Genomic DNA, 24,500 nt, shown 5'->3' with positions numbered 1-24,500 from the left:
GAAAGCCGTGGTTAGGGGTTCCGCGATCCAAATAGCAGCTAGACTTAAACGTGAGTATAGACATAGATACGCCTCGGCCGAAAGAGAAGCTGCCCGGCTGGAATCTGCACACAAACTTAGCCCTGATAATAAATCCCTCTATAAGCAACTCCTTGAGGCCCGTGAAAAAGTTAATATATTTGCTTTAACTGAAGTTCACCGCAATTTGCAGAGGCTTAATCAAAAATACTATAGGCTGGGAAATAGAGCGGGACGTTTGCTGGTGCGTAAACTGAGGGGGCGTAGAGCTAAAGAACGCATACAGGCTATCCATACATCCTCGGGAGTTAAAGTAACCGATCCGGTTGAGATAGCTAATGCGTTTGCTGACTATTATTCGCAATTGTACAACCTCAAAGATGACCCTGGTACCCCTCAACCTACTCCGGCAGATATTGCCGGTTTCTTAGACGGGTTGTCACTCCCTGCTATTGATTCTCGGACTCGTGAATCCCTTAGCTCCCCCTGGCTACTCGAAGAAGTCGAAGCGGCTATAGATTTATGCCCAATGAATAAGGCCCCCGACCCAGATGGGTACCCTTCTAACTTTTACAAAACATTTAAATCAACCCTTGGCCCACTTTTGCTGTCGGTCTTCAGTGAAGCTTCTGACTCCACATGTTTTCCTAAAGAGATGTTAGAAGCCCGGATTGTTACCATCCCTAAGCCAGGCAAATCTCCAACAGTGGTTCAGAATTACCGTCCAATTGCATTACTGAACACCGACCTTAAGCTGTTCGCTAAGATGGTTGCAAATAGGATATCCCCTCTCCTGCCTAGTTTGATCAACCCCGATCAGGTGGGTTTTGTTATGGGCCGGCAAGCGTCAGATAACACGCGCAGGGTTATTAATTTGATTGAATGTTGCCAGGGCCGGAGCGAACCTCTCTTGCTCCTTTCTCTGGATGCAGAAAAAGCATTCGATAGACTTCACTGGGGCTATTTAAGAGCTACGCTGGGACGTTTTGGATTTGTGGGTAGGATCCTTGATTCCATTTTAGCTTTGTACTCCTCACCCTCGGCTTCGGTTTTCACCAATGGTTGTAACTCCTCTACATTCAACATTACTAATGGGACCCGTCAGGGTTGCCCGCTATCCCCTCTTATCTTTGTTTTAGCCGTGGAGCCTCTAGCGGAGCGGATTAGGGTGTTAGACTCAATTGTAGGACCGGTAGTGGGAGGGAAGCCTCATAAAATATGTCTTTTTGCGGATGATATTTTGGTGTGTCTTAGAGAGCCTGAAGCGTCTCTACCATATTTACACACTCTCTTAGACTCCTATGAGCGGTCTCCTACTACTAATTGAATACCACTAAGACGGAGGCCCTCCCTCTGAATATTCCCGATAGCGCTCTAAGACGTTTGAAGGATGAATACAAGTATGCGTGGCAAATTAGATCACTTAAGTATTTGGGTGTGCATCTATCTAGGGGTCGGGACTTAACAGGTTGTAACTACGACCCACTCTTTCGTGCATTTGAACTGTTCATAAAAGATTGGATGATGCAGGAGGTCTCCTGGGTCGGACGGGTGGCAGCTGCAAAGATGGTCCTTCTACCAAAATTGATGTACCTTTTCCGCACCATCCCAAGGTCCTTCCCCAAAGACGTATGTAATAGATTTAATCGTTTATTATCTAGTTACGTTTGGGGGGGCTTGAAGCCGAGAATAGCGAAATCTACCTTAACTGCTCCAAAGAGGGCCGGTGGAGTCGCATATCCTGACCTAGAGAGATACCATACTGCCTGCTTACTTGCCCAGGCCAGAGATTGGTTTACCCAGGATACTCGTAAACCATGGGTAGACTTAGAACAGAATGCGGTAGCCCCCTTTACACTGGCGGACCTATTTTGGATGCCTACTGCTTCACTTCCTGATAGAATTGCGGAGTGCTCCGCGGTCCACGCAACGTTGTCTGCGTGGAGAACCGCACTTGGATACCTCCCTGCTGGTGCTTTGCCCTCCCCACAGTTATCTCTCCACGCTATAGCTCTATTGATCCCAGACTTACATTTACACCATTGGCGAGACATAGGTCTTCGCACCTTACAAGATGTGCTTCAAGACGGGGTTTTAGTCCCTTTTTCCCTACTCCAGGAACAATTTCAGGTACCTAAACAAGATTTTCATAAATACCTGCAATTGCGGCATTGGCTTCAAAGCTGTTCGTCCAGCCGTGTTCGCTATACCGGTCTCCCCAAAATACTGTTATCCCTCCTAGTACCTAGCGGTAATAGGGGGGGCATCACCAGATGGTATCAGCATCTGCTGACTGGGTCCCGCCAGGGGACATTCCCCTCACAGACTAAATGGGAAAAAGACCTCCCTGCGGTCTTTAATGAAGATGTCTGGACAGTTATCTTTAAGTCCTGCTTTAGAATTTCTAGATGTGTAAATCACTGTGAAATGTATTATAAACTGGTCCATAGGGTATATTTTACACCGGAACGTTTGCATAAGATTTGGCCTGATGTCTCCGCCAGCTGCTGGAGGAATTGTGGGATGGTGGGAGATATCCTTCATGTTTTCTGGTTATGTCCGGTAATCCAGTCGCTCTGGAGGGAGGTGTTCCTTTTCATTTCCCACATACTGGGAGTGGTCCTTATACCTGACCCCCTTTTGGCACTCTTTCATTATTATGAGGGTGAGATGTCTAGCGGTGATAGATACCTCTTGGGCCACATTCTCATAGCCTCTAAAGCCGCCATTGCCTCCAAGTGGAGGTCGGCGGTTATCCCCAGTCTATCAATGATAGAAAGTAAAATCCATCAACATTATGTTTTTGAAACTGCGGAGGGCAAATTTGCTACGGAATCTCCTTCTATTAGCAGGAAGTGGCTTAAATGGTCCATGTATAGGGAGAGATTGAGCCAAATGGGTGTATCTGGTGCCCCGAATGACCTACCTGACCTCTCTGTGCTTCACTCCCCGGTCCATTCTGGACCTTAACTAGTTAAGAGTTACAGACCTTTCCTTCTTCGATACCCTTTGATGTTATTGTTGTATTAAGACGTCCCTGATACATTCCCCCCCCCATGTCTTTATTAGTCTTGTTTTGTATATTTTAGTCCCCCCTTTTTGAGTTTGTTTACCAATTTGACTGTATCTGTAATCTGTGTAAAAACTCAATAAAAAATTTAATATAAAAAAAAAAAGAAAAGCACATTTTCTATAAGCACCATCCTTTTGCACTATGGAACTATGAGCTAGTCCCCTCAATACAGCACTCCTGCTGTTTAGCCAGTTTCACATTGCGCAGGCGGCCAAATTTGTGCTAGCACCACTGGGGCTTCTTAGGGTAGTGGAGGTTTTTGGCCTGCTCATAAAGGACAATATCTGTCATCCGTCCACTGAATTTGCCAGCATGCCTGGAAATGATCCTATCAATTTTGATGTACCATCCTTTTAATAAACCACTTTGCTAATCAGGCCTGTTTGTCTGTTGGCCTCCTACAGAGCGGATTACTGTCCTTTAGAGGTTTGTCCCTTTAAATGTACTAAAAAACAATAAGGAACAGAATCTCGGTACCTTGTGTCTGGCAGCATCAATAGGAAGGTAAGAACATTTACTCCTGTGGCCTGACTGATGTTTTTGTCCAATGCAGTCACACATACAGTAGTATATCAACCTTTAAGGGTTGTGACTTGAGTGCTTTTGCTCACTGCAATCACTTCCCAGGCTTTAAGAAAGAGTGTACGTTGTACTACGATGACTAAGGCTGAAATCCTGACCCAAATATGTGGATGCCTATTGGCTGTGGTTCACCAAGATTATCAAATCACACTCGGATTGGAATCCCCCAACTGCTTTATTGCCTCAGGCTGATATTGAAATGGGACTAAGAGCAGCTCTCGCTGCAACTATCGACAAATGACTTCACTTTTGTTATATCTGTGCTGTTCTTCAGTGAAGCAGCATTTGTAAGAGGAATGATGGAAGACTTTGAAAGATGTAGAATAAGTGAACCTACTTTCTGCGGGAATACCTTCTTCGCAGTATCTTACTAAGTAGATTATAAGGATCTTGCAGCCTGCACGGAATCTGAAATTTCCTATCGAGTCTGATGTAGGCTTCACTTAGTTAAGGGGGGTACACAAGGAGCGATGTTCACTTAATTTCTAAGCAATCTGACTAGATTGCTTAAAAATTAAGAACACATCGCTTCGTGTGTAGGGGTGCCGGCGATCGTCACATGACTAGAACTAAATTGTAGTCATCTTGTCTTCTGTATGGAAACCCCTCATTTACCAATGGATCCTCAAAGTCTGAAGTATTGATTCTTCCTCCTGAGAGGAGATCTCAGATACTAAATGGGGTACAATCCTTACGATATTCTGATTATTTGCCAACCAGAAAAGATTTCAGCAATCAAATGAGAAAAAAACCCACAAAAAACCTCATGTAGACCATGCACAGGTTTTTCCAGGCTTTATGCCCAAAGTGTCTCTACCTGTGTTAGGGGCATGGGCCCTGGAAACCCCTGGATGAGAATTAGGGGCATGAGTGGACTATTCCTTTGCTGGGGAGGATCAGTGGGACCTTAAAACTGAACCATGAATTTGCACTGCATGCTGGGAGTCGTTGTTAAATGCTGGTCACTGTTTTGTTAAAAATAATAATAATAATGAGACTTGGGCAAATTATCTTACCTGACTTCAGCTCCTTCACCAGAGATGACATGGTGTTAGTGATGGAATCAGCTGCTACCAGCAAATCATTCCGCAGATTTCTTCTCGCACCTGACAGAATAAACCCAGATAAGAACATGATCCGGGAGCACTGAGAACATTGTACAACACTAGCCCCAAGTTTTGTAACTTCACCCATATATATATTTCTGTGGTCTTATTTTCATTCAATATTGTTGGCAGTTCTTTTTCCAAACAGTATTTGTGCAATTTGCATACAGGTATAAAATCATGAAAGTTACAAATGTACAAAAATTTATGTTAAATACGACATATAGTTTGCATAGAAATCATAATAACAGCAAAATAATATCAAGGCCTATCAGGTATATGGGATCATTGTTGCACAGCTATTTTCAGGGTCAGCTTAGTCAATATGGACATAGAGAGACCGATGCAGCATTTACCAAGTTGGTTTTTATTTCCGGATTATAAAACACATTTGTAATTAGGGGTATCTTACAGGGTATCTTAAAGTTTTTAAATGTGCTTGGTTTATTTCTGCTGTGATGGATTCAGCACACACTTTTCTAAAATGTTCTAGCACATTGACAAAACTGCTGCCATTTTACAAATCTCATCTGCTGCTACATAAGAAACATCCTGATTTCTAGACATCATTCTGTATGTAGACGTACTCTGTGCAAATGCTTCCTGCACGTCTCCGCCAACCCCAGTCAGAGAGTCCTGAGGAGTGTGTGTTGGGGTGGAGCACGCAGATGCAGATCTTATAGGCATTGGGATAGGACGGCTGATGGTGTGACTGGGAGAAGAGCGAGGGGAGCCCGCCCCCTGAGACTATAAAACAAGCGAGAGAGTTAATCAGCAGGGAAACTGGAATTTACTTCATCAATTGTATTTTTTATAACTAGCAGACAAACTAAACTGTAATTCTTTTATTGCTTGCTATATTATGTTCCTTTTGCTAACTTCCAGTTTCAGTGGGATCAATCCAATTAGGTGTGAGTTGCCAGTTGTTGTTTTCTCTGTGAATTCACATTTTGCAATCCAATTAACAACTCGCATTGGACCAGTCAGAGTAAACTTGCATTTTGTCTTTTGCACCTCCCTGAAGGTGAGAGATGGTAGGCAAAATCCTTATTTTAAGGTTAAAATTACTGGATATCATGCAGAACACCTTAGCACCCCCCCCCCCCCCCCCCCCCATAACTAATTAGGCAATTGGAGGCTTTAAATGATCTTAATTAGTACAATAATTACATGTCATGTAGGGGGGTTAAAGAAAATGGTCTCAAATTACCCCAAAATCAACTACTTAGTTTTGCAGCCCAAATTATTATTTTTAAAATATAATTGCTTTTTAGATTTTTTAAAGTAACCCTGAAGTTCCCCAAAAGCATTGGGGAAGCGCGCATTTCTGCAAATGTCTGCGTTTCATGAAACAACTTGTACCTGATTGGATTGACACGAATGTGTGAATTCAGTGTTGGACTGTGGCATGAATGGCCAACCCGGAAGGAATGCAGTGGTAGGGGCCCATATTTAGGGATTAGTCTCCAGAGGCGGTGTGGCCAGCCTCCACAGAGGCTTGGCTAACCATTAGAGAGTGCAAGGTCTGGGCTTCTTGATAAATAGATATATAGTAAATACTGTTAGTGCATGCATGATAATGCACCAGATGAATAACAGCAATGCACTGTAGAGAATACACCATAGTCCTGTACAGTATAAGGTAACATATGTAAAATGTATAATTCAACTGCACCATTTGGAACCTGATCCCTAAAGGAGTAGGAGGGGGCCCAGGCAGTATGGCCCACCGGGGGTTTCCCCTTTTGGCCAGTCCAACCCTGTGTGAATTTTGCCAATATGAAGAGACAATTCCAATTTTACAGTAATGGATGAAACTGTAACCTCAAACAAAAAGTAACAATTAAGTATTTCACTTGAATATAATTATGTTTATTGCTGAAACAGAATTATTAATGGTAAATAAGGAAACAAGAATAAAAACATATTAATGAATTATTCTCTTAGTAGATATATATAAAGAGTAATTTCTGATGTATTATGAGTACAACCAGCACAACCCTAGGAAGCCACAGAAAACATGTGCTAGGCTCATGCAGACAACATATGAACTTTATGCAAGACCTGTCCAAGCATAAGGTAAACATACTGTATTAATGTAAGCTGTCCAAACCATTATTAGGGGTAAGGTGACGTGACAGGAATGATACACCGTAAATGGTTTCCTAGCACACATAATGAAACACATTTCCAGCACTCAGGAGGCACTCCTTTGACTGGATGCCAGTTGTGCAGTAAAACGTTCTTCGATTTTAAAGCTGGTCAGGTGTCTGCTGTCTTAGCCTGTAGCTTTACACAAACTAACATTTATTATCCTGTACAAATTGACATTCCTACGCTTTATAGTTATGCATCTCAGTAACCTGACAGTATTTTCACTGCCTTGAGATACGATTGTATCCTGTCCTAGATTTGCCATCCAATCGCACTGTGTGTCAGTGGGTGGAGCTAATATGGCACAAATCAGCACACACATAGGGGTCTATTTACTAAGCCTTGGATAGATATAAAGTGGACAGAGATAAAGTACCAGCAAATCAGCTTCTAACTGTCATGTCACAGGCTGGGTTTGACAAATGACAGTTAGGAGCTGAATGGCTGGTACTTTATCTCTGTCCACTTTTTCTCCAAACAAAGCTTAGTAAATAGACCCCATATTTAAGTCCACCATCTGTATGTAAGACTGTACTGCACTGTTCCACATTGTATTGCTTTATGCTGGGTGTAAATATAAATCTGTGTTTATTTTGCACATGTAAACACATAGTAATACTTATCGTGTTCTATAATATCACGTTATTAACAGCAACTACATTTATACTGATATTTAATCAATAGTTGGACATTTGAGATACTGTGGCTGTGTTACACTTGCTTTGTGACCAGTGCTAAGAACTGCATACAGGATACAAAAGTAGTTAAGAGATTTGCATGTACACAATTTACAAAAGTAGTGTTAATGTGCCATAAACCCTGCATGTCACAGGTTGGCAAGGCCTGATTTAGACACTAAGGGGGTAATTCAATTCAGGCAGATATGAATATCGCCGGGTAGGAGGTCCCGGAGTTATGCAATTGTCCCCATCGCGCCATGCACTTACTTGGGAGCTGCCGGTTACCTGCCTTAAGCCGGGTGTTTAGGTGCAGAAAACGGCATTCTCTGACTTAAGTGCCGGCCGTGATGCTATTTGTGCAAGGCAGAGATCAACATTGCGGTACTAGTTTAGTCTGATTTCCTCTAGTCAGGTTTAACAGCGCGGCCAATTAAATAGCTCCAGGGACCTACTTCCCGGCACTATTCATATGGCCCCCTAAGTATTATGTGCAATGCATAGGAAAAGCAGGGGTGAATTGAATAGCATAATTGCCCAGAGCACTCTTTGGAGAGTGTTTACGCTCTCCTTGTATCTGTGTGGGTTTCCTCTCACACTCCAAAAACATACTGTTAGGTTCTTTGGCAATGGACTCAGACCCGGAGAGACAGCTGATTGATAAGGCACCGCTGGGGGCGTTACATGTATCTGGCACCGCTGGGGGCGTTACATGTATCTGGCACCGCTGGGGGCGTTACATGTATCTGGCACCGCTGGGGGCGTTACATGTATCTGGCACCGCTGGGGGCGTTACATGTATCTGGCACCGCTGGGGGCGTTACATGTATCTGACACCGCTGAGGGCGTTACATGTATCTGGCACCGCAGGGGGGCGTTACATGTATCTGGCACCGCAGGGGGGCGTTACATGTATCTGGCACCGCAGGGGGGCGCTACATGTATCTGGCACCGCAGGGGGGCGATACATGTATCCGGCACCGCAGGGGGGCGATACATGTATCCAGCACCGCAGGGGGCGTTACATGTATCTGGCACCGCTGGGGGTCGTTACATGTATCTGACACCGCTGGGGGACGTTACATGTATCTGGCACCGCTGGGGGCGTTACATGTATATGGCACCGCTGGGTGCGTTACATGTATATGGCACCGCTGGGGGCGTTCCATGTATATGGCAACGCTGGTGGCGTTACATGTATATGGCAATGCTGGGGTATTACATGTCCCTGAGCAGTGCTAGAAATGCCCAAAAGGCAGTGTTAGACACACCCAAAGGGCGTTCTAGGCACTCCTGCGGTGCACCCCCTAATAAAATTAGCTGTGCATGCCTATGATTGGCATTAGATTTTAGGACAGTGTCACTGCCCTTGTGGATTACATCGGGAGGCACTCGATATCCCGGCTGTCGGGATTCCGGCGCTCTGCATACCGGCGCTGGGATCCCTACCGCCGGGACACAGACAACTATTCTCCCTCTTGTGGTGTTTCCGACAGCCCTGGAGGAAGAATAAATAGCGTGGCACGCGTAGCACCACCGTGCCCACAGTGTTGCAAGCGCAGCGAGCCCGCAAGGGGCTCTTTTGCGCTCACCCCGCTGCCGCATTTCTGGCGGTCGGGATCCCGAGCACCGGTATATCGTAGTACACCCGATTACATCCTATGGGCCTATTTACTTCATTTTTGCTACAAACTTGTCATACTTAATCATATGAAGTGATAGGGGTACAAGCACTTTAAGAGAACAGAAGAACCACTGTTGTGGTTGTACGAGGCTGTAACCTGTGTTTTCTTGTGTTTACAGCAAGAAAAGGAGATTTATGGCAGACTTCCCATGGTTAAATCTCTTTCTGTAAGGTACACTGGATTCCACAGGGAATACATCGGTGTACAGTTGGATCTTGATCCGAGGCACCAACAAGCTAAAGCTTTGACTGTTCCCAGGATGCATTGCACATCCTCCTCTATAACCCCGCCTCCAGACACTGGAGCTCAGTTTCGTTAACCAGTCCAATGCAGTAGCAGGTAAAAGAGACGGTAGATGTAGTCACATAGAGCCACATTCTCACAACAGGAGAAGAGACCAGCGGCTAATGCCATACAAACCCATAGAAGCTAGGTGCGCCAGGGTGGGCGCCATGTGGAATCCAGTGTACCTCGCAGAAAGAGATTTAACCATGGTAAGTCTACCATAAATCAAGGTGTTCGCTCGCTAGCAGAAATGCCATTGTTAGCCTGATTGCTGCGCTGCGAACAACGGCAGCTAGCGATCAACTCGGAATGACCCCCTATGTGCGATTTTGGCTAAGTGTCAATTTTGACAATCTTTTCTACTAGATAGTCAAAATTGACTTGCCTGCAGTCAATCTAGGCTTGCGATGCCGATCGCGTGGAACCGCGCATCGGCATCGCATCGCAAGGTGACTTTCACCTTGCGATCTGCACTAACTTTTCTTACGATTTTGACTATATAGTAAAATTGTAAGAAAATATCTCACCGTGTGTACACACCATAAACCTTTATGTTATTGACAACTTAAAGTTATGTAACAAAAAAAACCTACGCTTGTTTGGTGCATCTGGACGACTGAGCAAGGCACATGACGAAACACGTTACGTAATACACAGTATTAAAGCGCAAACAGAAGACTTGTAAACCACAGAATATATATTGTTCTTCCTCAGTGATCAGCATTTTAGAGACGTGAGGATGGTGTTTTGTTATTCTTATGACAAAGTATTCCCGTTTGACATCATGCCAACACACTCAAACGCGTGCAACCGATGGTAGCGACACATAAAAGGACTTACTGCCTGTCTCATCTCTTGTTCCTGTAAAATGTTCATACACAACAGAAAACAGGTTAAATGCACACAGGTAAATTTATGATTCAGATATAAGAAAAATTTTAAAAGGAATTTAAGATGGTTTCACTCCAAACTGATTAGAGTGGATGATTTTTCTGTTATAACACAAAATAATTTGTAGTATAATTACAGGGGCTTTGTCCCCATGTGTGGCAGGCGGGGGTACTTTCCTGGATCTCCTGTGGTTACAGCGGTGCTGTTGCCAGTGTCAGGTGTGTAATATTAGAAGACTCTGAACTGAATGGCTGTATGAGAAATGCACTCCTGCAGCAGAAACGGTGTGCAGAATATGCGGAAACAGACTGGACAGCTGCACAAGATGTGCAATCAGATGCTGCCTTCACTACACACCTCCTCCTACTGTGTGTTTTATTAGCACACAGTACTCCAACAGTTGGTATGCAGTGGGCACAGCACTGTATATAGAACAAAGCATATGTCCAGCCAGCTCAGTACCAGAAAACATTTCCTCATTAGGTATGAAGAAAGAGAAAAATGTAGCACAGTCTATTGCAGAGAGTTAATAGCCTACATCATGGGTCTTCAACCTGCGGCCCTCCAGCTACTGTGGAACTACACATCCCAGCATGCCTAGTCACAGTTTTGCCATTAAGGCATGCTAAAACTGAGACAGGGCATGCTGGGGTGTGTAGCTGAAGGGCCACAGGATGAAGTCCCATAGACTACAGTTTCCCTATAGTATGGCTAATACTACTTATCATCCTGTTGCTCCTGTTCTGCTACCATTAACTGTCAAGATATGATGTATGTCTCACCTTCAAAAGTTTCATTAGCCCTTCAAGCTGTACCATCAGCTCTCTCCTGCTCTCCTGCAAGGCAGACATCCGCTGCTCAAGCTCATCTTTGCGCTGTCTGAGGGATGACAAGGATCAGGTCAAAGTGTTGCTAATGCATCAACGTTCACATATTATAAACTACCGTAGTCTAAAAACACCTTTGCTTCATACAAGCACAATATAAACACTGAGGGCTACAATGACTAGAACAACTCAATTAACTGAATAATGTAAATAAATCTGAATTATGTGACAACGGCAGCAACACTTATTCTATTAAGACCATATCGCTCCATGTCCCATATCTTTTTACTAACTTTTGGTGTTGCAATCATGTGGGTGTTGCGTGCGCTTGCATCGGTGTGTGTGTGTGTGTGTGTGTGTGTGAGGTAGGGTAGGGGATGGGCAGTGGACGGTACAAGTTAAAGTGTCCACACTGCTGTAGGTCCTTCACTCTGCTCTTTTGAAAATGGGTATACAAATGGACAGCATTACTGGACTCCATAACAGCAGCTTCTGCAGTAGTTCCACCGGGTGTGGTATGTTAGCTAGAATAGACTTAGGTCGACAATGTCTAGGTCGACCACTATTGGTCGACACTAAGTAGGTCGACATTGTTTCTAGGTCGACAGGGGTTCTAGGTCGACATGTACTAGGTCAACATGAAAAAAAGGTCGACATGAGTTTTTTAAAATATTTTTTGGTGTCGTTTTCTTCGTAGAGTGACTGGGAACCCCAATTAGTGCACCGTATACCCTCGCATGCTTCGGGCAGATTACCGTTCCCAATTGTAGTCCATGTGGATCGTAAAGTATGAAAAAGATCAAAAAAATAAAAATGTGAAAAATTCATATCGACCTTTTGTCACGTCGACCTAGAAACCATGTCGACCAATAGTGGTCGTCCTAGAGACCGGATCCCGTTCCACCACTGAGCACAGGCATCAGCAATCCATATCTCAGCTGGCTCTGCAGCAGTTATGGATCTCAGTTTCTGCATGTCCTGCCTGCCTCGGACACTCCACAGCATTTGCACAGGGAATGTGTGCTGTCCTCTGATATAACCATATTTACCAACTTTGAAGTTGTCATCTTTGGAAGAAGCCTGGAGATGCAGCTGGCCTATTTGGGGGGTGGGGCCGGGCTCTGACATTACTGGGCCTCGCCCCATCAAATTGCTGTCATTCATGGGTTCATGTGGAGGGGATATGGCTAAAATGACACAATTTGCACCATTCAGCCCTGCCCCCTCCATACACATACTTCCCAACTTTGATAGCAGTGGAGGAGGGACACCATTGCGTGGCCTAACGGAAAGGGGGCGTGGCCTCGCGGCAAGTGCTGCGATCACAAGCCACGCCTCCGTTTTCGTCATTATGGGGGCATGAACAGCGCTGTGAGAGCTGCTGGTCATGCCCCCTGTCCCTCTCTGCCGTGAATAGACGCTGTGCGCATGCGCACAGCATCTATTCACCGCTGCTCTCCCCAGAGCAGCGAGTGACAGGGGGGATCTCCCAACTGTCCCCCCACCCGCGGGACACTGCGACCCGCGGGTGGGACAGCGGGACAGACCGTGAAAAACGGGACTGTCCCACTAAAATCGGGACAGTTGGGAGGTATGCATACATACTAGCAAATCCCAGTATTTTCTCCCCATTCCTAGTGAAGTGGGCGAGATTTGGGAGATCCGTCTACTCTTCCAGGGGACTACCTGAAATATCGCCACCTGCAACTTCCGGAGTAGGAAAGTATGGATATAACCGATATAAGCACAGATGTGTTGCAATTTGCTGAAACATATTTCACAATGTGTTATACCCAATATAAAATAGGGGAATTTGATGTTACAATAGGAAATTTGAGTTATACCCTAAAAACTACCTTATATAGGTTAGATATGAATGCTACAATGACTAAAGCTAATAGTGCACCAACATAGCTAATAATAGTACACAAAAGTTTATATCAAAGGTTATTATAATCTCTTGCAAGGTGAGTATGTAGTGTACAGAAAGGCTGAGCCGTGATTGTGGGGCAGATTTAATAAGCCTGGTGAAGTGATAAAGTGGAAGGTGATAACTCACCAGCCAATCATCACCTAACTGCCATGACAGTTAGGAGCTGATTGGCTGGTGCGTTATCCCCTTCCACTTTATCACTTCACCAGGCTTAATAAATCTGACCCAGAATCACACAGTACCCTATCCTGCTACCCACGCAAAACACATCCTCATACATCTAGTCTCTATACGCCATGCACTGCGAGATGTTTGGCGTAAGTGAGCTGGCAGTTCCCGGCAGAGGTGTAGCTAGGTGCCCTGGTGCCAGGAGCAAGGGTATTTTTTGGCTCCTCCTCTTCTGTATTAAGTTGGGTGCATGTTACATTTGAAAAGAAAAAATATTTAAAAATCCTAAATTGGCGACAGGGCCGGTTCTAGACCTTGTGGATCTCAGGGCAAAAGTTTCCTTTGGGCGCCCACCATGCTTCAAATAGGGACAGTGCACGGCGAAAGCGTGCAACAAAAAACGAGTTTTATGGTAAGAACTTACCCTTGTTAAAACTCTTTCTGCGGGGTACACTGGGCTCCACAAGGATAGACATTGGGGTAGAGAGTAGGATCTTGATCCGAGGCACCAACAGGCTCAAAAGCTTTGACTGTTCCCAAGATGCATAGCGCCACCTCCTCTATAACCCCGCCTCCCTGCACAGGAGCTCAGTTTTTAGTTAACCAGCCCAATGCAGTAGCAGTAAAAGAGACGACAACAGTTAGTAGCCACAAACACCACATTCTCACGACAGGAGAAGTGTCAGCGGCTAATGCCATACCAACCCAAAGAAGCTAAGTGCGTCAGGGTGGGCGCCTTGTGGAGCCCAGTGTACCTCGCAGAAAGAGTTTTAACAAAGGTAAGTTCTTACCATAAAACTCGTTTTCTGCTGCGGGGTACACTGGGCTCCACAAGGATAGACATTGGGGATGTCCTAAAGCAGTTCCTTATGGGAGGGGACGCACTGTAGCGGGCACAAGAACCCGGCGTCCAAAGGAAGCATCCTGGGAAGCGGCAGTATCGAAGGCATAGAACCTTATGAACGTGTTCACTGAGGACCACGTAGCCGCCTTGCACAATTGTTCAAGGGTCGCACCACGGCGGGCCGCCCAAGAAGCAAGGCCGTCTTAACAGCAGTGTAGGCCCCTGGGCACAGCAATGCACTGGGCCCCCTACCCATCCTCCAGCGGTAGGGGTGGGGGGTGCTATCAGTGCAGCTGTGATGTCCCGCGGGTGGTAGGGGGTGTTCTATCTTCAGCTCAGCATGTAGGACCTGGAACAGTAATTTCTGATAATTACTCCTTTACTGCACAGATGGGGCTAAACTGTAGAAGGGGGCATTGGGCTGAATGAAGGGGCCCTGTTACATGACTTCCAGAGTGGTAGCGGGTGTTTAATATGTAGGGGAGGGGTGGATTGTGGAGTGGGCTTAATATTTATCATTTTCCGTTGGGAGGGCAGCTTGGCTTGACTGCAGATATCTCAAGTTTCTGATAATATATTTCTTAGCTTTGAATGAGATAAAAAAAACTAGAGTGTCCCACCTTTCAGAAGGTTCTGGGGACTTGGGGTTCAGAATTCAGGAGCCAGAGCAATTCACCAACGAAAATCTAAAACTGCATATTAGGCGTGTGGAGCTGGAGCAGGGACCAGCTGCTGGAAGGCTGATATCTCTGGTTCTGGGCATAGTAGAGACAAGCTGCCAGTGTCCACCAAAAGGGGAGAGTCACAGCTTTTAGCTTATACCCTCACAAATACTCTAAGTCAGACAAAACCCAAGATATCAGGCTGGGAAGTGCAATTAACAGGCTTGGTTGGGGACCCCTGCTTTAATGTCAGATATCTCCGGTTCCCCAGGGCCGATTTTCAAAAATCTGGTACCCCTGGAAAGAGGGGACCCTCAGCTATCAGCCTAGGGCCCTTATACTCCTGGGGCCCTTGGGCAAGAGCCCATTGAGCCCATACAAAAAGACGGCCCTGCCAAGAAGGTCCAACAGACTGAGTAGAATGGGCCGTAATGTGAGCAGGAGCTGACAGACCAGCCTTCACATAAGCATGTGCAATCATCATTCTAATCCATCTGGCCAAAGTCTGCTTGTGAGCAGGCCAGCCACGTTTGTGAAATCCAAACAGCACAAAGAGAGAATCAGATTTCCTAATAGAAGCAGTTCTCTTCACATAGATACGGAGAGCCCGTACCACATCCAAAGACCGCTCTTTGGGAGACAGATCAGGAGAAACAAGTGCCGGAACCACAATCTCCTGATTAAGGTGGAACGAAGAAACCACCTTAGGTAAATATCCGGGACGAGTTAGAAGAACCGCCCGGTCACGGTGAAATATCGGATATGGGGAACTACAAAACAAGGCACCCAAATCGGACACTCTTCTAGCTGATGCAATAGCCAGCAGAAACACCACCTTAAGGGAAAGCCACTTAAGAACAGCTGAACCAAGAGGTTCAAACAGGGGCTCTTGTAACGCCTCCAGAACCACCGACAAGTCCCAAGGTAAAGGTATGCACATCAGGTAAGGTCGCAATTTTTCTCTAAAACCACACCGACAAGGCAGAAATGTGAACCTTGAGGGAGGCCAGACGCAGGCCTAAGTCCAGGCCCTGCTGAAGAAAAGCCAACAACTTGGCTGTACTAAACTTGGAAGCGTCATAATTGTTAGATGCGCACCAAACAAAGTAAGAATGCCAGACCCTATGGTAAATCCGAGCAGAAGCCGGTTTCCGGGCCCGCAACATAGTTTGAATGACCGCCTTAGAAAATCCTTTAGCCCTCAAGGCGGAAGCTTCAAGAGCCACGCCGTCAAAAACAGCCGGGCCAGGTCCTGGTAGACACAGGGGCCCTGGACGAGGAGGTCTGGGTGTTGTGGAAGTAGAATTGGACGCTCTGATGAGAGGCCCTGCAGGTCTGAGAACGAGTGCCGCCTGGGCCATGCTGGGGCTATGAGAAGCGGGATTCCTCTTTCCTGCTTGAACTTCCGAATTACCCTGGGCAGGAGTGACACCGGAGGGAACACGTACGGCAGCCGAAACCTCCACGGCACCACCAGCGCATCCACGAATGCTGCTTGAGGATCCCTTGTCCTTGCTCCGAAGACCGGAACCTTGTGGTTGTGTCGAGACGCCATCAGATCCACGTCTGGAAGGCCCCACCTTTCCACTAGGAGTTGAAACACTTCTGGATGGAGGCCCCACTCTCCGGCGTGCACATCCTGACGACTGAGAAAGTCCGCTTCCCAATTCAGGACTCCCGGAATGAATATTGCCGATATGTGCGGTAGATGGCGTTCCGCCCATTGAAGAATCCGTGAGACTTCCTTCATTGCCAAGCGGCTTTGGTGGCATTGTCCGACTGTACTTGAACAGGACGGTTCTGAATTAAATACTGGGCTAGGTTCAATGAGTTGAAAACCGCCCGCAATTCCAGAATGTTGATCGGGAGGAGAGACTCCTCCTTGGTGCACCGACCCTGAAGGGAGTGTTGCTCCACCACCGCGCCCCAACCCCTTAGACTGGCATCTGTCATCAACAGGACCCAGTCGGATATCCAGAAGGGATGGCCCCTGCACAATCGTTGGTCTTGGAGCCACCAGTACAGCGACAGACCTACCTCCGGAGTCAATGAGATCATGTGAGACCTGATCCGGTGAGGCAGGCCGTCCCACTTGGCCAGAATCAGCCTCTGGAGGGGGCGAGAATGGAATTGAGCATACTCCACCATGTCGAATGCTGACACCATGAGACACAGCACCTGCATCGCCGAATGTATCGACACTTGCGGACGAGAGAGGAAGCAATGAATCCTGTCCTGAAGCTTCAGGACTTTCTCCTGAGACAAGAACAACCGCTGGTTGTGTGTGTCCAATAGCGCTCCCAGGTGCACCATGCTCTGAGCAGGGACCAGGGAGGACTTCTTCCAGTTGATGATCCACCCGTTGGCTTGCAGAAACCGGTCAGATCTAGGTGACGTAGGAGAATTTCTGGGGAATTTGCCAGGATCAACAAGTCTTCCAGATACGGTAGGATCCTGACCCCTTGACGGCGGAGTACCACCGTCATCACCGCCATAACTTTGGTGAAGACTCGCGGAGCCGTGGTTAAACCAAAAGGTAACGCCCGAAACTGGTAATGGAGGTTGGCAATCGCAAACCTCAGGTATTGCTGATGCGACACTGCTATAGGAATATGCAGGTAAGCATCCTGTATATCCAGGGAGACCATATAATCCCCAGGTTCCAAGGCCAGAACGATAGAGCGAATGGTTTCCATACGGAACTTGGAGACTCTCACAAACTTGTTCAATGCCTTGAGGTTGAGAATGGGCCGTGAGGACCCATTCGGTTTCGGGACTAGAAATAGCGGAGAACAGTACCCCTGGCCTCTCTTTGCAATAGTGGGCCTCTGTGCAGCACCCCGTGAGGGTGTAAATCGCTTTCAAACAACCCTCCACATGTTTATCCGTAGGCTCTTTCAGAGATGTGACGGTAGTGACAGGTAGAGCTGAGGAAACCACCATCCTAGCCACATGCGAGTCCACTGGAGGAGGCGTTTCCCAATTTTTAGACAGGGATCTGTGGCGTCAGCAACACCGGCAGTGTGTTCAGCCCCAGAACCGTTACCCTCAGAAGCAGACATGATATAACTTGCAATATCAGGTAACACAGTACAGTTGTCAGCAGCACAATACCTCTTGCCCAAACCCCTGCGCAGTGTAGTCAGCACAAGCAGGGATACAGGAGAGATATGGTGACTAAAATCGCAGAGAAAAATACACTTAGAGTTTGTCTTGTGAATATCCTATATTACAGTATTATAAACCTGATGCACCAAGCCCCCTCAGGTTATAGACTATAGGGATAGCAAGTTGAGTGAGAGACACGAAATGAAAATCACCTAGCAAGCTAATGCACACACATATAGTTACAGTTGTACAAGGCAGAGGTTATTACCAACAATAATACTGCACTGGACTAGCTTATATATATATAGCTATGTAGTCAATAGATATAACACTGCACAGTAAAGACTGGATGTATATCACAGGGTACTTGTACCAGAGAACCCTGACTAAATGCACTTTTTCTTAACTATCACTGTCTAAATGACATGTAGAATACTTAAGTGTCTTGTAAAGTCACAGCGCTGACTACCAGGCGGCTTTACAAAGGAAAATTTGTCCAAGCAGTCCCAGGAACAGTGTAGCTGAGAGAAATGGCGCCCAAACACTGACTGGGAGTGAGGGACAGACAGATATGCAGCTCCAGGGCGGGAACATTTACTGTAAATGGCGCCCTGGGGCCGGGGGAGGGGCTCCAGGTCTAAGCCTTATCCCCTCTGCTGGCAAAACCACCTGGTACTGCGGGCTACATATAAAAAGGTTTGAAGAGAAAACCTGACCTGCACCCATGCCCTGGTGACCTAGTGGGATTGCCTGTACTGCTACAGTGTCCACCCACCGGCCGCGCCGGATCGCGATACAGCACGGGTTCCGCGAGCGGGACCCACTCACCACCTCCCGAAGATCGGCCACGCGATCCCGGAGAGCCCCAGTCGTGTGTGCCTGACAGGAAGAAAACCGGAGCCTCCCGCTGTAGTTACCCGGCAACCAGGGCGCGGGAGTGTACAGCGCCGCTAGGGAGAGATGGAGCTGCAGCAGTGAATGTCTCCTGACATCTACACACTGCTGCAGCCCTTGAAGTCTTCACTTTTCTTCATAAAAAGCTCTTCTTAGGGCTGCCTGGAGCAGCCCCTCTGTTACGTGCCTGCTATCTGCGGCACCAACTACAAAACTGAGCTCCTGTGCAGGGAGGCGGGGTTATAGAGGAGGCGGCGCTATGCATCTTGGGAACATTCCTTGTGGAGCCCAGTGTACCCCGCAGCAGAAATATAGGGGTGTGATTTCATGGGGAAGGGATGTGGCCACAGAATAGTACCAATTCTCATTACACCGCACAGTAGTGTCCGTTATTCACATTACACTGCACAGTATTGTCTGTTATTCACATTACACTGCAAAGTATTGTCCGTTATTCACATTACACCACACAGTAGTACCCTTAAACAATTTACGCAACACAGTAGAGCCCCTTATAAACGTTACACCACACAGAGTAAAGTCCCTTATACACATTACACAACAGAGTAGAGCCACTCATACATGTTATGCCACAGTAGAGCTGTTTATACACGTTACATTACAGTAGAGCCACTTATACACGTTATGCCACAGCAGAGCCGCTCATATATGTTTTACGGTGCAGCTTCAAATGTAGAGAGAGGTGCTGCAGCAGCAGCTGGGACAGAGAGTGGTGTAGCAGGACAGAAGTAACCCTGCTGCACAGCTACAAGCAGACAGTGAGACATATAAAGGAGGACGGCAGAGCTCTGGCATGTTCCAGCTGTCAGTGTCTCCTGTTGTTGCCTCTGACCTGCCCTGTTCCCTAACTAGTCTCCGAGTCCGTCAGTGCGGCTCCTCCTTGTGCTGTGCGGCTGCCTTTACAGCTGCCCGCGTTATAGCGTGCGGAGGGGGGGTGTTGGCAGGTAGTTGCACGCCCTCTAACTTTTCTGGCGCCCGGAGCTCGCGCTCTACCGGAACCACCTTCGCTACACCCCTGGTTCCCGGGCAGGTCTGCTAACGTCAGGTGCCTTTTTTTGCCGAAAATGCATCTTATTTGCATAGCTATGCGTATTGAAGAAGAAACCTGATTAAAATGATATGTGGCATGCCTATATTCTGTGTGCTACTGCGGCTGTATCTGCAGCCGCACACAGAAAATATGCATGCTGCATATCATTTTAATCAGGATAGTTTGCTTGTGCATCCTATTCGCATAGCGATGCGAATAAGATGCATTTTCAGGGACAAAATGTACCAAAAGATGCCCAGCGTTAGTGGACGACTAGGCGCGACTAGAAAGGCTGTTTAACGTGACTACAGCAATGAAGTTGGACACATCTGTAATTCAGTAGGTTGCCTTGGGAACCAGATCCTACAATCCTCATCTTTCAGAGAGGTTGAGGTACTCTGCCATAGCAACCAATGTTATGGATACCCCTCTTACTGTAGCTCAGTGAGGTCCTAAATACGTCTTGTATTAAATATTATGGGATTGATGTATCAAGCAGTGAAGAGAGTGGAGAAGAGTATCAGTGGAGAAGTTGCCCATAGCAACCAGTCAGCTACTACCTATCATTTTACAGAGTGTACTTGATAAATGCTACCTCGAAGCTGATTGGTTACTACAGAGCTGTAACCAGCACCCTGTGTCAGCACCAGTAATGCAGAGTTGACCGGGTCATCCTGATGACTCTACCATCGGATGCACAGACTACAGGGCTGCGGTTGCACACCCATAGTTACAGCCCTATGTTGCTATGGGCAACTCCTCCACTGGTCCACTTCTCCTCTTCTTTCACTGCTTGATACATCAACCCCTACGTAATTTATCTTCATTGCCAGCCTTATGAATACTAACCTCGCTGGTCAGTGTCTATCTCTCTCTCTGTATACAAATATGTATCCCCATTGTGTACTCAGCACTTGATATAGTTAAAAGCATACAGTCAAAGGGAACCATTTATAGGGCATTAAATAACACCCCCACACGTCTCCCCGCATCTCCTCAATGTCCGGCGCCGCACGGCGTCCTCACAGCCTATCCGCACACGCTCCGGATCACTGCGCAGGGCTCACTGGGAGCTAGGGTGATGGTGCATGCGCGCACACACACTACAAACGGCGCTGAAAGGCAAAACAGCGCATCACCGAGGGACCTAGATAGCGCATCACTAAGAGGGCAGGCCGGGGGATCATACATTCCGGTGATACGTGCAGGCAAATCCCGGCGAAAAAACAGGAGAAGAGACACAGCGGCAATAAGGAACGTAAAGTAAATGATAATACATCTGCCCCAGTATGTGAAATGACTTTAAATATTTATATTACAAACCAGCAAACAGCAGTGATGCCACTTCTGGGGGTAGATGTATTACTTGTTGTTATGGGGGAGAAGTAATGTCAGCGCAGGTTATGCGCACCGACATCGCTTCTCACCCATGTATTAAGGATGACAGGTGCTCTATGCCCCTATTGTATATATATATATATATATATATATATATATGTCTATATATATCTACAGTATATCCCTGGGCACCTGCTCCATGCATCTGTATACCCCAATACTTAAGCTCACCACTTGGAATGGGAGTAGGATGAGTGAGGCTGAGGGAAAAAGCTATCTTGCATGATAAAACACTGCGTGGGGTAGCCCGCTTGTGGGGAAACAGCAGGTAAGGAGGTAACAATTACATGGGAATGCGCCTTTAAATGCATTACTCAATTGAATTTTTACCTGAGTAGCCGGAGCTCAGCCAGCAGAGTTGGATTCTGTTGAGCTTTTTCTGGTGTGGGCTGAGAGGCCTGTTCATGCTCAATTCGCAACCTCTGGATTTCCTGCAATATTTCTCTTAAAATAGATTTGATAACAAGGTAAATAAATAAATATATAATAAGAATTTACTTACCGATAATTCTATTTCTCGTAGTCCGTAGTGGATGCTGGGGACTCCGTCAGGACCATGGGGAATAGCAGCTCCGCAGGAGACAGGGCACAAAAATAAAGCTTTAGGATTAGGTGGTGTGTACTGGCTCCTCCCCCTATGACCCTCCTCCAAGCCTCAGTTAGGATACTGTGCCCGGACGAGCGTACACAATAAGGAAGGATATTGAATCCCGGGTAAGACTCATACCAGCCACACCAATCACACCGTATAACTTGTGATCTGAACCCAGTTAACAGTATGACAAACGTAGGAGCCTCTGAACAGACCGCTCACAACAATAACAACCCGAATTTGTTTGTAACAATAACTATGTACAAGTATTGCAGACAATCCGCACTTGGGATGGGCGCCCAGCATCCACTACGGACTACGAGAAATAGAATTATCGGTAAGTAAATTCTTATTTTCTCTAACGTCCTAAGTGGATGCTGGGGACTCCGTCAGGACCATGGGGATTATACCAAAGCTCCCAAACGGGCGGGAGAGTGCGGATGACTCTGCAGCACCGAATGAGAGAACTCAAGGTCCTCCTCAGCCAGGGTATCAAATTTGTAGAATTTTGCAAACGTGTTTGCCCCTGACCAAGTAGCAGCTCGGCAGAGTTGTAATGCCGAGACCCCCCGGGCAGCCGCCCAGGATGAGCCCACTTTCCTTGTGGAATGGGCCTTGACAGATTTAGGTTGTGGCAAGCCTGCCACAGAATGTGCAAGTTGAATTGTGCTACAAATCCAACGAGCAATCGTCTGCTTAGAAGCAGGAGCACCCATTTTGTTGGATGCATACAATATAAACAGTGAGTCAGACTTTCTGACTCCCGCCGTTCTTGAAATATATATTTTCAATGCCCGGACCACGTCCAACAACTTGGAATCCTCCAAATCGTTAGTAGCCGCAGGCACCACAATAGGCTGGTTCAGGTGAAACGCTGACACCACCTTAGGCAGAAAATGAGGACGCGTCCGCAGTTCTGCCCTGTCCGTATGGAAAATCAGATATGGGCTCTTATATGATAAAGCCGCCAATTCTGATACTCTCCTGGCTGAAGCCAGGGCCAGTAGCATGGTTACTTTCCATGTAAGATACTTCAACTCCACCGATTTGAGCGGCTCAAACCAATGGGATTTGAGAAAATCCAAGACTACATTAAGATCCCACGGTGCCACTGGGGGCACAACCGGGGGCTGTATATGTAGTACTCCTTTTACAAAAGTCTGGACTTCAGGAACTGAAGCCAATTCTTTCTGGAAGAAAATCGACAGGGCCGAAATATGAACCTTAATGGACCCCAATTTGAGGCCCATAGACAATCCTGTTTGCAGGAAATGTAGGAATCGACCCAGTTGAAATTCCTCCGTGGGGGCCTTCCTGGCCTCACACCATGCAACATATTTTCTCCAAATGCGGTGATAATGTTGTGCAGTCACCTCCTTCCTGGCTTTTACCAGTGTAGGAATGACCTCTTCCGGAATGCCTTTTTCCCTTAGAATTCGGCGTTCAACCGCCATGCCGTCAAACGCAGCCGCGGTAAGTCTTGGAATAGACACGGTCCCTGCTGAAGCAGGTCCCGTCTTAGAGGTAGAGGCCACGGATCCTCCGTGAGCATCTCTTGAAGTTCCGGGTACCAAGTTCTTCTTGGCCAATCCGGAGCCACTAGTATCGTTCTTACTCCCTTTTGCCGTATAATTCTCAGTACTTTTGGTATGAGAGGCAGAGGAGGGAACACATACACTGACTGGAACACCCACGGTGTTACCAGAGCGTCCACAGCTATTGCCTGAGGGTCTCTTGACCTGGCGCAATACCTGTCCAGTTTTTTGTTGAGGCGGGACGCCATCATATCCACCATTGGTTTTTCCCAACGGTTCACAATCATGTGGAAGACTTCTGGATGAAGTCCCCACTCTCCCGGGTGTAGATCGTGTCTGCTGAGGAAGTCTGCTTCCCAGTTGTCCACTCCCGGAATGAATACTGCTGACAGTGCTATCACATGATCTTCCGCCCAGCGAAGAATCCTTGCAGCTTCTGCCATTGCTGTCCTGCTTCTTGTGCCGCCCTGTCTGTTTACGTGGGCGACTGCCGTGATGTTGTCCGACTGGATCAACACCGGCTGACCCTGTAGCAGGGGTTTTTCCAGACTTAGAGCATTGTAAATCGCTCTTAGCTCCAGTATATTTATGTGAAGAGACATCTCCAGGCTTGACCATACTCCCTGGAAGTTTCTTCCCTGTGTGACCGCTCCCCAGCCTCTCAGACTGGCATCCGTGGTCACCAGGACCCAGTCCTGTATGCCGAATCTGCGGCCCTCTAACAGATGAGCACTCTGCAACCACCACAGAAGAGACACCCTTGTCCGTGGCGATAAGGTTATCCGCTGATGCATCTGCAGATGTGATCCGGACCATTTGTCCAGCAGATCCCACTGAAAAGTTCGTGCGTGGAATCTGCCGAATGGAATCGCTTCGTAAGAAGCCACCATCTTTCCCAGGACTCTTGTGCATTGATGCACAGACACTTCCCTGGTTTTAGGAGGTTCCTGACAAGTTCGGATAACTCCCTGGCTTTCTCCTCCGGAAGAAACACCTTTTTCTGAACCGTGTCCAGAA

General features: G+C 46.9%; 1 protein-coding gene across 6 annotated transcripts in view; it reads right to left on the bottom strand.

Annotated features, from left to right (window-relative positions):
- DTNA (dystrobrevin alpha) overlaps window positions 1–24,500 on the bottom strand; it is a 546,028-nt gene that overhangs the window by 65,133 nt on the left and 456,395 nt on the right. For 4 of the 6 annotated variants that reach the window (XM_063923677.1, XM_063923676.1, XM_063923679.1 and 1 more), the window contains 5 exons: window positions 21,687–21,800; window positions 11,254–11,350; window positions 10,421–10,441; window positions 5,367–5,526; window positions 4,690–4,779 (listed from right to left, as the gene is read on the bottom strand). In XM_063923677.1, the coding sequence (XP_063779747.1) occupies window positions 4,690–4,779; window positions 5,367–5,526; window positions 10,421–10,441; window positions 11,254–11,350; window positions 21,687–21,800 (482 nt within the window). The remainder of the gene's footprint in view (window positions 1–4,689; window positions 4,780–5,366; window positions 5,527–10,420; window positions 10,442–11,253; window positions 11,351–21,686; window positions 21,801–24,500) is intronic. The other 2 variants (XM_063923680.1, XM_063923678.1) reach the window with 1 other exon arrangement.

This window comes from Pseudophryne corroboree, chromosome 5 (assembly GCF_028390025.1).
Source record: "Pseudophryne corroboree isolate aPseCor3 chromosome 5, aPseCor3.hap2, whole genome shotgun sequence".
Classification (NCBI taxonomy): Eukaryota; Metazoa; Chordata; class Amphibia; order Anura; family Myobatrachidae; genus Pseudophryne; species Pseudophryne corroboree.
Note: the sequence above shows the minus strand (reverse complement) of the source record. Positions and strands in the feature narration are given on the sequence as shown.